The sequence below is a fragment of the Pecten maximus genome, chromosome 5 (assembly GCF_902652985.1).
Source record: "Pecten maximus chromosome 5, xPecMax1.1, whole genome shotgun sequence".
NCBI classification, from domain to species: domain Eukaryota; kingdom Metazoa; phylum Mollusca; class Bivalvia; order Pectinida; family Pectinidae; genus Pecten; species Pecten maximus.
This window is the reverse complement of record NC_047019.1, coordinates 11,456,900-11,471,037: the sequence shown is the minus strand read 5'-3', so window position 1 is coordinate 11,471,037 and position 14,138 is coordinate 11,456,900. Positions and strand designations below refer to the sequence as shown.

General features: G+C 36.0%; 2 protein-coding genes across 7 annotated transcripts in view; one reads left to right on the top strand and one right to left on the bottom strand.

The window, feature by feature from the left end:
- Window positions 1-714, top strand: LOC117326783. The gene has a single exon (XM_033883504.1). It carries the CDS (start codon window positions 1-3, stop codon window positions 712-714), a length of 714 nt encoding a protein of 237 aa, XP_033739395.1.
- Window positions 715-4,635: 3,921 nt separating this feature from the next.
- The window catches only part of LOC117327146, a 162,104-nt gene continuing 152,601 nt past the window's right edge, over window positions 4,636-14,138 (bottom strand). For 4 of the 6 annotated variants that reach the window (XR_004532584.1, XR_004532583.1, XR_004532585.1 and 1 more), the window contains 2 exons: window positions 11,316-11,386; window positions 4,636-5,466 (listed from right to left, as the gene is read on the bottom strand). Coding sequence is in view for 3 of the 6 variants with exons in the window: in XM_033883995.1 (XP_033739886.1) it covers window positions 5,331-5,466; window positions 11,316-11,386 (207 nt within the window). In the remaining 3 variants the exon portion in view is untranslated. Of the gene's footprint in view, window positions 5,467-5,805; window positions 5,879-11,315; window positions 11,387-14,138 lie in introns of all 6 variants that reach the window. The other 2 variants (XM_033883997.1, XM_033883998.1) reach the window with 2 other exon arrangements.

The window sequence follows — 14,138 nt, the reverse complement described above, 5'->3', positions numbered from 1 at the left end:
ATGGAGGGAGAAAGTATCGGAGTGGAGAGAGAAGGTATCGGAGTGGAGAGAGAAAGTATAGGAGTGGAGAGAGAAAGTATCGGAGTGGAGAGAGAAAGTATCGGAGTGGAGAGAGAAAGTATCGGAATGGAGGGAGAAAGTATCGGAGTGGAGAGAGAAAGTATCGGAGTGGAGAGAGAAAGTATCGGAGTGGAGAGAGAAAGTATAGGAGTGGAGAGAGGAAGTATCGGAGTGGAGAAAGAAAGTATCGGAGTGAAGAGAGAAAGTATCGGAGTGGAGAGAGAAAGTATCGGAGTGGAGAGAGGAAGTATCGGAGGGGAAAGAGAAAGTATTGGTATAGAGACAGAAAGTATCGGAGTGGAGAGAGAAAGTATCGGAGTGGATAGAGAAAGTATCGGAGTGGAGACAGAAAGTATCGGAGTGGAGAGAGAAAGTATCGGAGTTGAGAGAGAAATTATCGGAGTTGAGAGAGAAATTATCAGAGTGGAGAGAGAAAGTATCGGGGTGAAGAGAGAAAGTATCGGAGAGGAGAGAAAAGGTTTCAAATTGGAGAGAGAGAGTATCGAAGTGGAAAGAGAAGTTAACGGAGTGTCGAGAGAAGGTATCAAAAAAGACTGGATTGTCATCGGGTCGCAGAGGAACTTTATCAAAGTTAAGAGGGATAGTATCGGAGGAGAGAGGGAATTACTGGAGTGGAGAAGAAACATATCGTAGTGGAGATTGGTGGTATCAAAGTGGAGAGAGAATCTGTCGAAATGGAGAGAGACTTTATCGCAGTCGAGATGGAACTTAATCGCAATTGAGAGGGACTTTATCGCAGCGAAGAGAGACTTCGTCGCAGTGGAGAAGGACTTCATCGCAGTGAAGAGAGACTTTATCACAGTGGAGGAGGACTTTATCACAATGGAGCAGGACTTTATCACAGCGGAGGAGGACTTTATCGCAGTGGAGGAGGACTTTATCGCAATGGAGAGGGATTTTATCACAGTGGAGATAGACTTTATCACAGTGGAGAGATACTTTATCACAGTGGAGGAGGACTTTATCGCAGTGGAGAGGGACTTTATCACAGTGGAGATAGACTTTATCACAGTGGAGGAGGACTTTATCGCAGTGGAGAGGGACTTTATCACAGTGGAGATAGAAACTCTATCACAGTGGAGGAGGACTTTATCGCAGTGGAGATAGAGACTTTATCACAGTGGAGGAGGACTTTATCACAGTGGAGAGGGACTTTATAACAGTGGAGATAGACTTTATCACAGTGGAGATAGACTTTATCACAGTGGAGAGAGACTTTATCACAGTGGAGAGAGACTTTATCACAGTGGAGAGAGACTTTATCACAGTGGAGATAGACATTATCACAGTGGAGATAGACATTATCGCAGTGGAGAGAGACTTTATCACAGTGGAGAGAGACTTTATCGCAGTGGAGAGAGACTTTATCGCAGTGGAGGAGGACTTTATCACAGTGGTGAGGGACTTTATCACAGTGGAGAGAGACTTTATCACAGTGGAGAAGGACTTTATCACAGTGGAGAAGGACTTTATCACAGTGGAGAAGGACTTTATCGCAGTGGAGATATACTTTATCGCAGTGGAGAGAGACTTTATCGCAGCGGAGAGAGACTTTATCGCAGCGGAGAGAGACTTTTTCGCAGTGGAGAGAGACTTTATCATAGTGGAGAGAGAATTTATCACAGTGGAGAGGGACTTTATCACAGTGGAGAGAGACTTTATCACAGTGGAGAGAGACTTTATCACAGTGGAGAGAGACTTTATCATAGTGGAGAGAGACTTTATCACAGTGGAGAGAGACTTTATCACAGTGGAGAGGGACTTTATCACAGTGGAGAGAGACTTTATCACAGTGGAGAAGGACTTTATCACAGTGGAGAAGGACTTTATCACAGTGGAGATAGACTTTATCGCAGTGGAGAGAGACTTTATCACAGTGGAGAGAGACTTTATCGCAGTGGAGGAGGACTTTATCACAGTGGTGAGGGACTTGATCACAGTGGAGAGGGACTTTATCACAGTGGAGAGAGACTTTATCACAGTGGAGAAGGACTTTATCACAGTGGAGAAGGACTTTATCACAGTGGAGATAGACTTTATCGCAGTGGAGAGAGACTTTATCGCAGCGGAGGAGGACATTATCACAGTGGAGAGAGACTTTATCACAGTGGAGAGAGACTTTATCGCAGCGGAGAGAGACTTTATCACAGTGGAGAGAGACTTTATCGCAGTGGAGAGGGATTTTATCACAGTGGAGGAGGACTTAATCACAGTGGAGAAGGACTTTATCACAGTGGAGGAGGACTTTATCACAGTGGAGAGGGACTTTATCACAGTGGAGAGGGACTTTATCACAGTGGAGAGAGACTTTATCACAGTGGAGAAGGACTTTATCACAGTGGAGAAGGACTTTATCACAGTGGAGATAGACTTTATCGCAGTGGAGAGAGACTTTATCACAGTGGAGAGAGACTTTATCGCAGTGGAGGAGGACTTTATCACAGTGGTGAGGGACTTGATCACAGTGGAGAGGGACTTTATCACAGTGGAGAGAGACTTTATCACAGTGGAGAAGGACTTTATCACAGTGGAGAAGGACTTTATCACAGTGGAGATAGACTTTATCGCAGTGGAGAGAGACTTTATCGCAGCGGAGGAGGACATTATCACAGTGGAGAGAGACTTTATCACAGTGGAGAGAGACTTTATCGCAGCGGAGAGAGACTTTATCACAGTGGAGAGAGACTTTATCGCAGTGGAGAGGGATTTTATCACAGTGGAGGAGGACTTGATCACAGTGGAGAAGGACTTTATCACAGTGGAGGAGGACTTTATCACAGTGGAGAGGGACTTTATCACAGTGGAGGAGGACTTTATCACAGTGGAGAAGGACATTATCACAGTGGAGGAGGACTTTATCGCAATGGAGAGGGAAAGTGTCACTCCAAAGAGGAAAAGTATCGGAGGAGGGGGGGGGGGGGGGGGGGGGGTAGGCACAGTATCAAAGATGAAAAGAATTATCCGAGTAGATAGTAGATAGTAGTGGTATCGGTGCGAATAGGGAATGCATTGTGAGTTGAACGAGGGAATTATAGGAGGGGAAAGGGGAGGTAACCCTGGTGAATGGGAATGAATCGGAGGAGATAAAGGTTACAGATCGGGCCGGGAATGTATAGAAATAAGGGATCGGATGAAGAGAGCAGGTATAGGAGGGAAGGGGAGGTATAGGGGGGTGGTATTGGATGAGAAGGGAGGTATTGGATGGGAGAGGGAATTATCAAAGGAGACAGGGAATGTATCGTGAAGTTGAACAATAAGTATTCGACTGTATCGGAGTCAGAGAAAATCATCGGAGTGCAGTGGGACGGATCGGAGAGCAAAGAGAAGTATCGGATAGGGGATGGAAGATGTTAGAGTCGTGAGGGACTAAAACTGAGTTGGGGTATCATAGTGGAGAGGGATGGTATCAGAGGCGAGAGGGACGGTATCGGAGTGGAGAGGGAAGATATCGGAGTGGAGAGGAAAGATATCGGAGTGGAGAGGGAATATATCGGAGTGGAGAGGGAAGATATCGGAGTGGAGAGGGAATATATCGGAGTGGAGAGGGAAGATATCGGAGTGAAGAGGGAATGTATCGGGGGGAGACGACCGGTATCGGAGATGAGAGGGAATAAAACAGAAGAAAGACATAAATACGCTTACAAAGTATCCATTTAAATGCTCAATTGAACCGAATTGCGAGTATCCAATAGCCTCTTCTGTATTTCATAACCGAAGTATTTTTTCATCTCACTTATATCTTCGTTCAAAATGACGACAACCTTAATTTACAGAAAAAAGTGCCTGTATTGATAACAAAACATTTATTAATAGATCAGGAGATGATTTTCTGACAGTCATTGCCCGATATGCACGAGTGGTAGTTTTTATGTCACTAATGTCAGACCATAGAAATTTGTATACATGATAATTATATGAATGTACGTTTTCATATTTTCTAGGTATTTTATCGGTGAACAAGTAATATGTAAGTAAACGTGTCGGAATGATTGCTTAGCTGCGCAATCTTTTACTATATATCAAATATATTTAACTCTTCTCAACAATTTAAATGATAAAAATATCTAAATTTCTGCTGACGAAACACATAAATATGGTTCAGTGCAGAATAGATTATGGTGAAGAGAAAACTGCTAGATGTTTGATATCTTATTAAAAGTGTCTTTTGAAGCCAAACATTTCTGTAGAGTTAGTAATATTCGCGAGTATTTATTTTCGCTGTATTCGCCGACATTAAATGAAACGCGAAAAAAAAATACCATGTGAATATTGATATATACACTGTAAAGTACAGAAGAGTTTACTGTAGAATTTTTTCAACGTATCAAGGCGCGAAATTTGATACCCGACTGGGACAACCGCGAAATATTAGTCCCGTGAAATTTAACAACCTCACAGTAAAAAGTCTATCAGTATGTGTCATTACGGAAATAAGAATATAGGTAAGGCGTACATTGTGGTCGGAAATGAAAATAACTTTCGATCTGCTATTTATAGCAATTATCGTATTGTTTCACAGATTTATTTTTAAAAACAAAACAAAAGACAAGAATATAAACTTTGTATTAACCTTTAATTTTGACAATAGTCGTAAAAATAACCATACTCATAATATGCAAAAAAAATTATATCTCCAAATGGAACCCAAGTCAATAAAAAAGTTGATCTGACGATTCGCGTCGTTCATGGGAACACTTTGTTTACCGAGGCATGTATATTAATGACGTCACTTCCGTTTTAAGAAGGTAAGAGCAGGCGTTTTACACAAACTGAGTGATTATCCTGAAATTAGCACTAACCTCAGAAAGGTTACTTATCTTTGGGCACTTTAGAAGCCGACTATCCGACAATTAACACAAAACTGTAAATAACTTGATTATATTTCAATCTCCAAAGTACGTACAGTTTTTATTTATGTTTTAAAACCATCACAGCTTCTGTAACAACTGCCGTTTGGAAGTTTGTAACCCAACACCATTCGTGACCGCTCGATGTAATACAACATCATTCGTGGTCGCTCGTTTTAATCCAACATCATTCTTGACCGCTCGAATGTAATCCAACATCATTCTTGACTGCTCGAATGTAATCCAACAGTATTCGTGACCGCCCGATGTAATCCAACATTGTTCATGGTCGCTCGAATGTGATCCAACATCATTCTTGACCGCTCGAATGTAATCCAACATCATTCGTGACCGCCCGATGTAATCCAACATCATTCTTGACCTCTCAATAAGTGAAGGTTTTTATCCTCCTGTTTTCACTCCATTTGTATATTCCGATATAAGCTCTAACTCTGACCGACAACCCATGGGTTCGGATTTTGTGAATCCACAATCCAAATAATGGCACTTCCCTTTCGGTACATGAACTGCAACTAGTCTGTAATAAAAAGAAAAACAATTTGAAGCATACATACACCAATGCCGAAAGAAGGCAGATTGTGTCCTGACCGGGTATTGAAACTCGCGATCTTTGGTACCTATAATCGCCAAGCCAGAAACATGCACCTGTAACCATTTTTCAAGTTCTTTATTGACTTGGAGTCTTCCGACTCATCAGTATCATATACATACATAATATACAAATTTTACATAACATTGACAACATCAGACAAAACACACACAAAACATAAATTCGTGCCAGAGACAATATATTCGGAGAGCATAACTATGTTAAAGAAACTCTTATGACATTTTTGATGTAACAAAGTCCACGTACCCAAAAAAGGGATGTTTCGATGTCGCCGTGATAAACAGCCCAATACATTGACAAGATCTCGGTGATAAATCGTCTAAAACATGATTTGGCCACGCGAACTTTAATGTATACATGGATACAAAATCGTACAAATATGATATGTTATACGTATGTATATATTTATATATGATCTAAATGTTACGCAGGGCCACAAAAATGCCCCGAGACATCGGACACGGTTCCAAATGTTTCTATAATCCCATATTACTATTTCAGCTTAAACAGAAGTGGGTCCACAAAATATCTAGGACATTAATTTGAGTCACCGTTTTCCTATTTACCCTTTCCGCTCCCTTACATGTCACTGCTCCCACGCCTCCCAGCCCTTTGCTATCATTTGTCAATGCAGATATCTCTGAAACCATCCCCAACTACCATCACCTCATTAATTCCCCATCTCAAACTTTCTACATGTTGTCATCGTGCGAAAAATACAATTTCACAGAGTTTATGCTTTGGCAAATTTTCAACATATTTTCTGTGGTTCAGAATGGATCTGAATAGTTTAAAAAAACTACGCGTCAAGTCAGTATGTTTTAAGTTGTTAGATAGATACCACCTTTGTCGAAAATTGATTACCTAACCGAATATACCTGTTCTTCAGACTCGTTCGTGCAGGAGAGACGTGCCCCTTTCATTGGAGCCATTCAAACATTCGCTTTAAATCTAATGTTTTACCTCGTAAATTAGAAGCGTAATTACAAGGGGAATGTACCAGAAATTTGATTACACCGCTTTCAGCTTTCCTTTTATACAAAATACATATCAAGTAGACAGATCAACGCAAGGATTTTCAAGGAAATTTCGTTATTGAGGAAATTTACTAGGCGATGTTAAAATTGCATTTGAACTCCATGCAGATGAAATTACGTTAAAAAACTTAAGAAAAGCCGCTGAGATACAAAAAAAATCTACCCAATACTTTGAATGCTTTGTAACGGTATAGTCTTACTTTTAACAAATCACGTTTCTCTTTTCCAGATAGAATATTTCTTTTTTCGATTCAAACATTGGTGCGTGAGAAATTAAGTGTAAATTAATTAAAATGTTCATTGATTACATCGCTGTTTTTATGAACATTTGTACTTATATTGTAATTAATTGGATTCCAGTACCATTTAATGTTTCAGTCCCCTGATATTAAGTTGTCTGAATTTACATGTATAATCTTTACAAACTTGGTATTGAGATTTCTTACTTGATGAGATTTCTAATTTATATTCATGATGTGAATTTTTATTTCTAAAATTCGTGTAAAACTTGTGTTATCTAGAGATAAGAGAAACGGTTCTTACTGTAAATTGTATTTCTGTTTCTTAAAAAGCTAAAACAATTTAAATGAACAATTTCGGGCCACACACAATTTGATTAAACGGAAGAAAAAAATATCCAATTAGAATAGTAGTCCCTCCCTCGGGTAGAGGAAAAACACATTAAAACAAAGATAGTACGAAAAGTATGAAAAGTGTTCAACACAAAATACTGCAACAAAAAATGAGATGAAGTGTTTACTTTGTTGATTCAGATTATTTATATCAAATAACTTCAGTTTAAAATAATTTAAGATATAACTATATGTACCCTTAACTGAGGACAAAATTTATACAGAAGTCATAGGTTCTGCGATATGCAGGTGAAAAATATACATGTATGTCCATTTTTTCAAGAAAAATACGTGAATTACGCGTAAAGAGCACGATTTACACTCTCATCACGGCACTAATTACACTTTTTACATACCGTAATTACATAACAAGATTTACACCTTTTACGCGGCATTGATTACACGATTTACACGTTTATTACTTAACAAGATTTACACTTTCTACACGGTACTAATTACACTATTTACATCACGTTAATCAGATGTGCATAATACGATTTTCACTTTTTACACTTCACTTATTACACTAATAACATGCATGTAATATATATTACATTACACGATTTACATTATCGTCACGACAGTTATTACACTTTTTACATTACATTAATTATATAACACAATTGACACTTACGACACGGTATTTATTACACTATTTACATATTACATAATATCTATTAATAACACGATTTACACTTTCTACACCACACTTCTCGCACTTTATACGTTAGGTGAATTTCATAACCGGATTAACATTTTCTACAAGGCACTTATTAAACTATTTTTATTTTTAACATCATTTGAACTAAATGTACTATGTAACATCTATTTGAACCATTGCACTACATACTGTACATGTTGTACATGTAGATAGCGTGTGTAGGTAAGTATGTACAAATGTCCTTGAATTCCTACATATCCTATACATACACATGTAACATTGTAGGATTCCCAATAAGAATAGGACACTCCCATCAGCCTAGGTGGACAAATTTAGGATTTTGTGACCCACGTTTATATTTATCAAGGTTGTTACAGTCATCTGTAAAACACTTAACGTGTATTTGTTATGTTTTATAAAATTATCAATAATCTTAAATTAAAGTTTCTTAAGTGCATAAGGATTCATAGGAATGATAAAGCTCTACATGGTTAACGTCGTTTTCTGCAAAAAAAAAAAAAAAATCTTATATTTGTATTTTTATTGATGTGAAACTATTAATTGCTTACGAATCTTGAAATTATACAAATTATTTTTTATTTTTAAGTCAATTTAGTTTACATAAGATGATATACAAATTCATGTAGCCGAAATGCTTCTTTATTAATTTTAGATTTCCATTCTGTTCATATTATTTTAACAAAAATCTTTAATAACATAGTTGTCGGAACATCTTAAAAAGACCAACTCGATCTAATAGTGAAGAGTTATTCTCGAACATTCAAGAAGAACAAGCATTTGAAAAATTGCCTAGGGTTATCAATCTGACAAACACAGCGCCCGGACAATCTCGACGACATCTTCGATCCCAAGTGCTACATTGTTAGGTCTTCAGAGTGTTTAGTTCTTCCGGGTGTTATCAATGTGACATGTTTGTTCCAACAATCGATCACGTTCAACTACACGCTTGTCATCATCGCTCTGTTTTTGATTTGTCAATGTTGATATGATTTGACAAGCTAATATGACAATATCTTCCAAATCATAATTTCTCTTTTTCCCCTTTTGTAATCAGAATGATCTTTCTTTTCGATAAATCTCCAAATATCAGTTTACACATTTGAGAGAATTCTGAAATACAAAATGAATAAAAACAACCTCAATGCCTCATCTTTGCTTTCGAGTTGAGTTCAGAAATATATTTCAAGTGACAGGTATAGATTTGATCTAGCCAAATAGCGAACGCGAAAGACTGTTTCCGGATTTCGGTCTTCGGTCCCGTGATTAGTTTAGGCCAGGGATGCAATCACGTGATCCCGTTCCAATCTAACCGGATTTGTTGAAGGTATGCTTCAATGCTTTGACAGAGATGTAGAATACCAACAGATGTCTAACAGTTGATCCCACAAAACCAATAAAATGGCGTGTTTGTAGCCATACCAATCATCTGACCGCTTGCTGCTAAGGATGGATTGGCGTTTGGCTATTAAACTCAATCTCTGAGAGACCTTCTCTAATAAAGCTGCCGTTGAAAAGGATGACGCCATTTTGAACTTAATTGGAAGAGGTCAGGATATTTTTGGCGTCGTACATGTCTAGTCTCTAGTTATATGTAATAAATAGGTTGTGTTTTGCAAAAGCATTTTACACCTGATGTTTTTTCGACATATTTCAAGACGTTAGCTGTTATTTCCTGTATACAGTTAACATTAATACAGGTATTCAAGCATTAAACTGCTTTCGTTGAAAAGTTTAATTGTTATTTTATAATTCTCACACGATTGCAGACAAAATGAATAACGCGCGTTAGTTAAGGTTATATAATTATATAGCAATCGGAGCATAAAGGGGACAAATAGCAGTCATATCATTTTCAGTTTTCTGGTATTATCTATTTGTTAAACCATTTCGAAAACAAAAATGACATTTTGTCATTAAAATTGTAATGATTGATGGTGGCCATATTGTGCGACTATCTTAGGGTTCAGGAAGTTCCTCGCTCAGATACCGATGAATGCGGCATTGATCAAATTACCTCATTTTATTTTGGAGTAATTATATAAAACATAAAACATATACATGTCTGTACAATATTGCTTTAAATAAATATATTAATGAGAATATTTTGTAATTCACGCTCAAACTGAGATACAATCTACAAAATTGGAAATTGAGAAAACTTTTTTTTTACTGTTTCAACACGTTTTATTGTGTTAAAAAATGATAAGACCACTGGCAGTACCTATGTAAATCTTCTTTTTATAAGCTATGTATGCTGTCGTTTAATACAAGCCGCACAAGAATAATATAAAGAGACAGATAATTATCTCCCCTGAAAACCAACGGATGCTACAAGGAGACATTTGATTATCTCCCCTTAAAACCAACGAATAATTTAAGGAGACATGTGATTATCTCCCCTTAAAACAAACGGATGATACAAGGAGACATACTGATTATCTCCCCTTTAAACCAACAGATAATACAAGGAGACATGTAATTATCTCCCCTTAAAACCAACGGATGATACAAGGAGGCATATGATTATCTCCCCTTAAAACCAACGGATGATACAAGGAGACATATGATTATCTCCCCTTAAAACCAACGGATGATACAAGGAGACATATGATTATCTCCCCTTCAAACCAACGGATGATACAAGGAGACATATGATTATCTCCCCTTCAAACCAACGGAAATGCGGAAATAAAGTTTTGGCATGTCCTTATGTCCCCTTTCGTTGGACTTCGTCGCTACATAGTTTGAGAAAGTCCTGTTATCGATGAGGTTGCTGGTCGATTTGTATAGACAATAGTCGATTACCGATATTACTGTTGCATAGAATAGATTATACTAGAAACACTATTAAAATAATGTTTGAAATATTATACAGCGTATTTATTTTTATGATAATTATTTATATTTTCTTATGTATTCTTTATAGTACATCAAGGATTGCGGAAAAACCTCATACATCAATGCAACTTTTTAATATCAACAACTTTTGAGACACCCTTTCCCCACATCAGCCCCTCCCCCATCCCTCGTAATGTTTTCTCATTTATTCCAAATACCAGTATAGAGTTCAAGTTTTGAATTTCAAAGAAGGGGTATTAAAGAAATTAAAGTAATGATAGAATAATAAAACATCTCTATCAAATGCAATTAATTCGAAAACATGTGTCACTCATGATTTTAATTTTTGTGAAAAATGATTAATATATGAAAGAAAGATATCAAAAAAGACATTTCGTGAATTCCAATTTGTAATTGTTCAATATGCTTCTCCTTGCAAAGTTATGCCCCTTTATCTTTATTACCTGAATATAGATTGCTCTATAATGTTTTTACATATAATCAAAACCGGACACAAAAGATTTCAGAAATATATTTTGGTGTTAAAAGACAATTTTATGTAATTACCTGTCAAGGGAGACAACTCGGGGATACATCCTAACACTTCGGGCAGTGTGGTTCATGGTGTGGTGCTCACACTGAAATATACATCAGAAATAAATAACAATACGATGACAATTATTGCATTGTATTGTATGTATATCATGTGCTGATGACAAAGGTATGAATTTTGAATAATAATGTTACATAGAGTTCTCACGAAAATTCCATACCTGATATGTTTATGGAGAATCTTTTACTGCAAAAATGAAAGTTGATCTTGGTTAAAGTGGACGTGTACTTTACAAATCAAATTACTAGAGAAAGCTGACTTTAACTACTTATAATTGTAATAAATTCAGATTTTATAATAAATTTAGGAATTCACGCATTTTTGTTTTCTGCCATCTATATACAAAACTACGACCAACACATACCTATCATATACATCGTTATGAAGCAGAAAAGCTTTGTTTAATTTCATTTCAAATAGACGTCAGATGTGAAATGGTTAAACGCCCTTCTGCTTTTTAAAGCATTAGTAAACTTGTTTTCACCGACAACAGGATTTATTAATTGAGCGTCGGTGATAAACATGACCATACCTTCGTAAATAAGATTGCTACTTGCACATTTATTCGATTTGAGTGCTAAGTATCAAAAAAAATATTTAAAAGCGAAAAAATAGAAACTGAAATAAAGATTGAGGATGTGTATGTTTGCTTGATTGTTTATTTATTTATTTATTTATTTTTAGATGACAAATTCATAACATTATTCGAAAACCACTTGCTTGAAAAGAACCTTCAGACCAATTATGTTGAAATTTTTGTTTGTTTTTTTTTCTGATAAAAGTGCAATATAATTATGGGGATTTGATTTCTGGTATTAAGGTTTTATATGCCATTTAGCGACAACAGTTCGCGGTTGGATGATCTCCCTTTGTACTTTGTATTTAGATTTAATAGCTAGAAAGACAAGTCTTAACAGATATCTAACAGAACATACAGTTTAATTATACCTAATGTACCTTTATGTGTATCTATAGATATAAATGAATTCAGTATAGAAATTTGATTGATGTGTTATTCCTATCATAAATACAAATCTTAATATATGTAAATATCCAAATATCAAAAAATTGTTAATTTGATTGGATAAATATCCTTTAAACAGTCCCGTTTTTTTTTTAAAAGAAATATTATATGAGTATATACGAAGGCAAAGTTTAATAGATATATATTGAAAATAAATTAGGTAGAACTAATAGTTGTTTCTCACAATTAACGCCATGATTGAAGCAATATATCAAATGTCGACTCGATGCGAAGGTATTTGTTACAAACATGTATGTAATATCTGAATGTGTCTTAAAAGAAGTGTAACTCTAGACACAAGATTTTCTAAGATAAAATTGTTTACTTTTGCAATTGGAAGTTGATTTAATCACTCATAACAAATTAAACAAGAATGAAAAATTGGATTTTCTCCGGATGTCTTCCCACATTATTAACTTCCCGATTGCCCGGATTCCCGATTAACTAGGGTAATTAACACACATTGATTTAATTTACGACATCATTAGTGTCAAATAATATTGTATGCAGTATCGTGTTTAAAACCAAACTTAAGCTTAAAACGAAACAGTGTTTCACTGAATTTTAACAGTTATTAATATAGAATAAATTTTGACTCGAACATGATTTTATTTACATATACATGTATGTTGTTTGTACCAGATATAATTAAGGCGACATGGTTAGTGATTTCTTTCGTATATTAAGTAATTTCAAAAAATCTGGAGACTATTTAGTTTTGGGAAGGCTTCATAATCTATCAATCCATTAGCATTGTTTAAATTTCTCTTTTATCTGTGGATTATAGCCGAAAAAATGAACGAGTTTATACGAAAAAAATGTCTTTATTGTACGTAAATGTTTTTGTATATTACAATGGAGATTTGAAAACAATGGTTATCTCTATTTAATTGTTATTGCGATTCTTACCATGCCAACTGAGACATAAGGACGTAGAATCCAATTTGAAGAGCAAATCATATTAAGAGCTTGGTTGGGAACACAAAAAGTAAAAACTCAAATACACTTAAGAGCGCAAACATATATTCGTCTGACATGAAAACCATGCAGCTCGAGCGTTCTCCATACAATCCCATGTCATTACTCTAAAGTCAGCTTATACCTGGTGCTTAATATGTTTAGAATTGTTATGTTTCAATAAAACTCTTAAGAACATTTTTGGCGTCAGATGAAGGAAATGGAATTTCTAGACTTAAATTGCTGGAGCATGATATCATCCCTAGAGTGAAGTTTAGTCGTTACGGCCGTACAAATTGTTTTGTTAACTATTTCACAATTTTCTTCCTTTAAAATTCCTTAAATAGATCTTAACGACCCTAGTCGTATTGAAAGCATTTCATGCATATATGTCTGAATCTATTTTACTGTAAGTAAAAAGACGAGATATTCCGAATGTTTGCGTGTTTGCAAAAATGAAAAATCCAGTACTGACATTGTCTATACGTCCATGTTCTTTTAATGTGGGATATTATATTGAACATGGAATATCTAACTTTCTTCGTTGATAATAGGATTTATTGAAGGAATTGTGATTCTTTTCTAAAGTAATATGCCAACCTGACAAGAGGGGAAAACTAAACCAATGATTTTCTCGAAAAGGCGTGTACGCGAATCTGTGTGATTCACGTAAAGTCACGTTCTCGCGAGATAATGAAGTTACGATACTGATTACGTATAATTTTCCTCTGAGGCAGCTATTAATTTAGAACCAAGAAAATTACGGTTTGGATTTGTATCCAAATCTCTAAAATCT

What these genes read in the sequence shown, in the direction of transcription:
- LOC117326783 (XM_033883504.1), top strand. Translation starts at nt 1, where the DNA reads ATGGAGGGAGAAAGTATCGGAGTGGAGAGAGAAGGTATCGGAGTGGAG.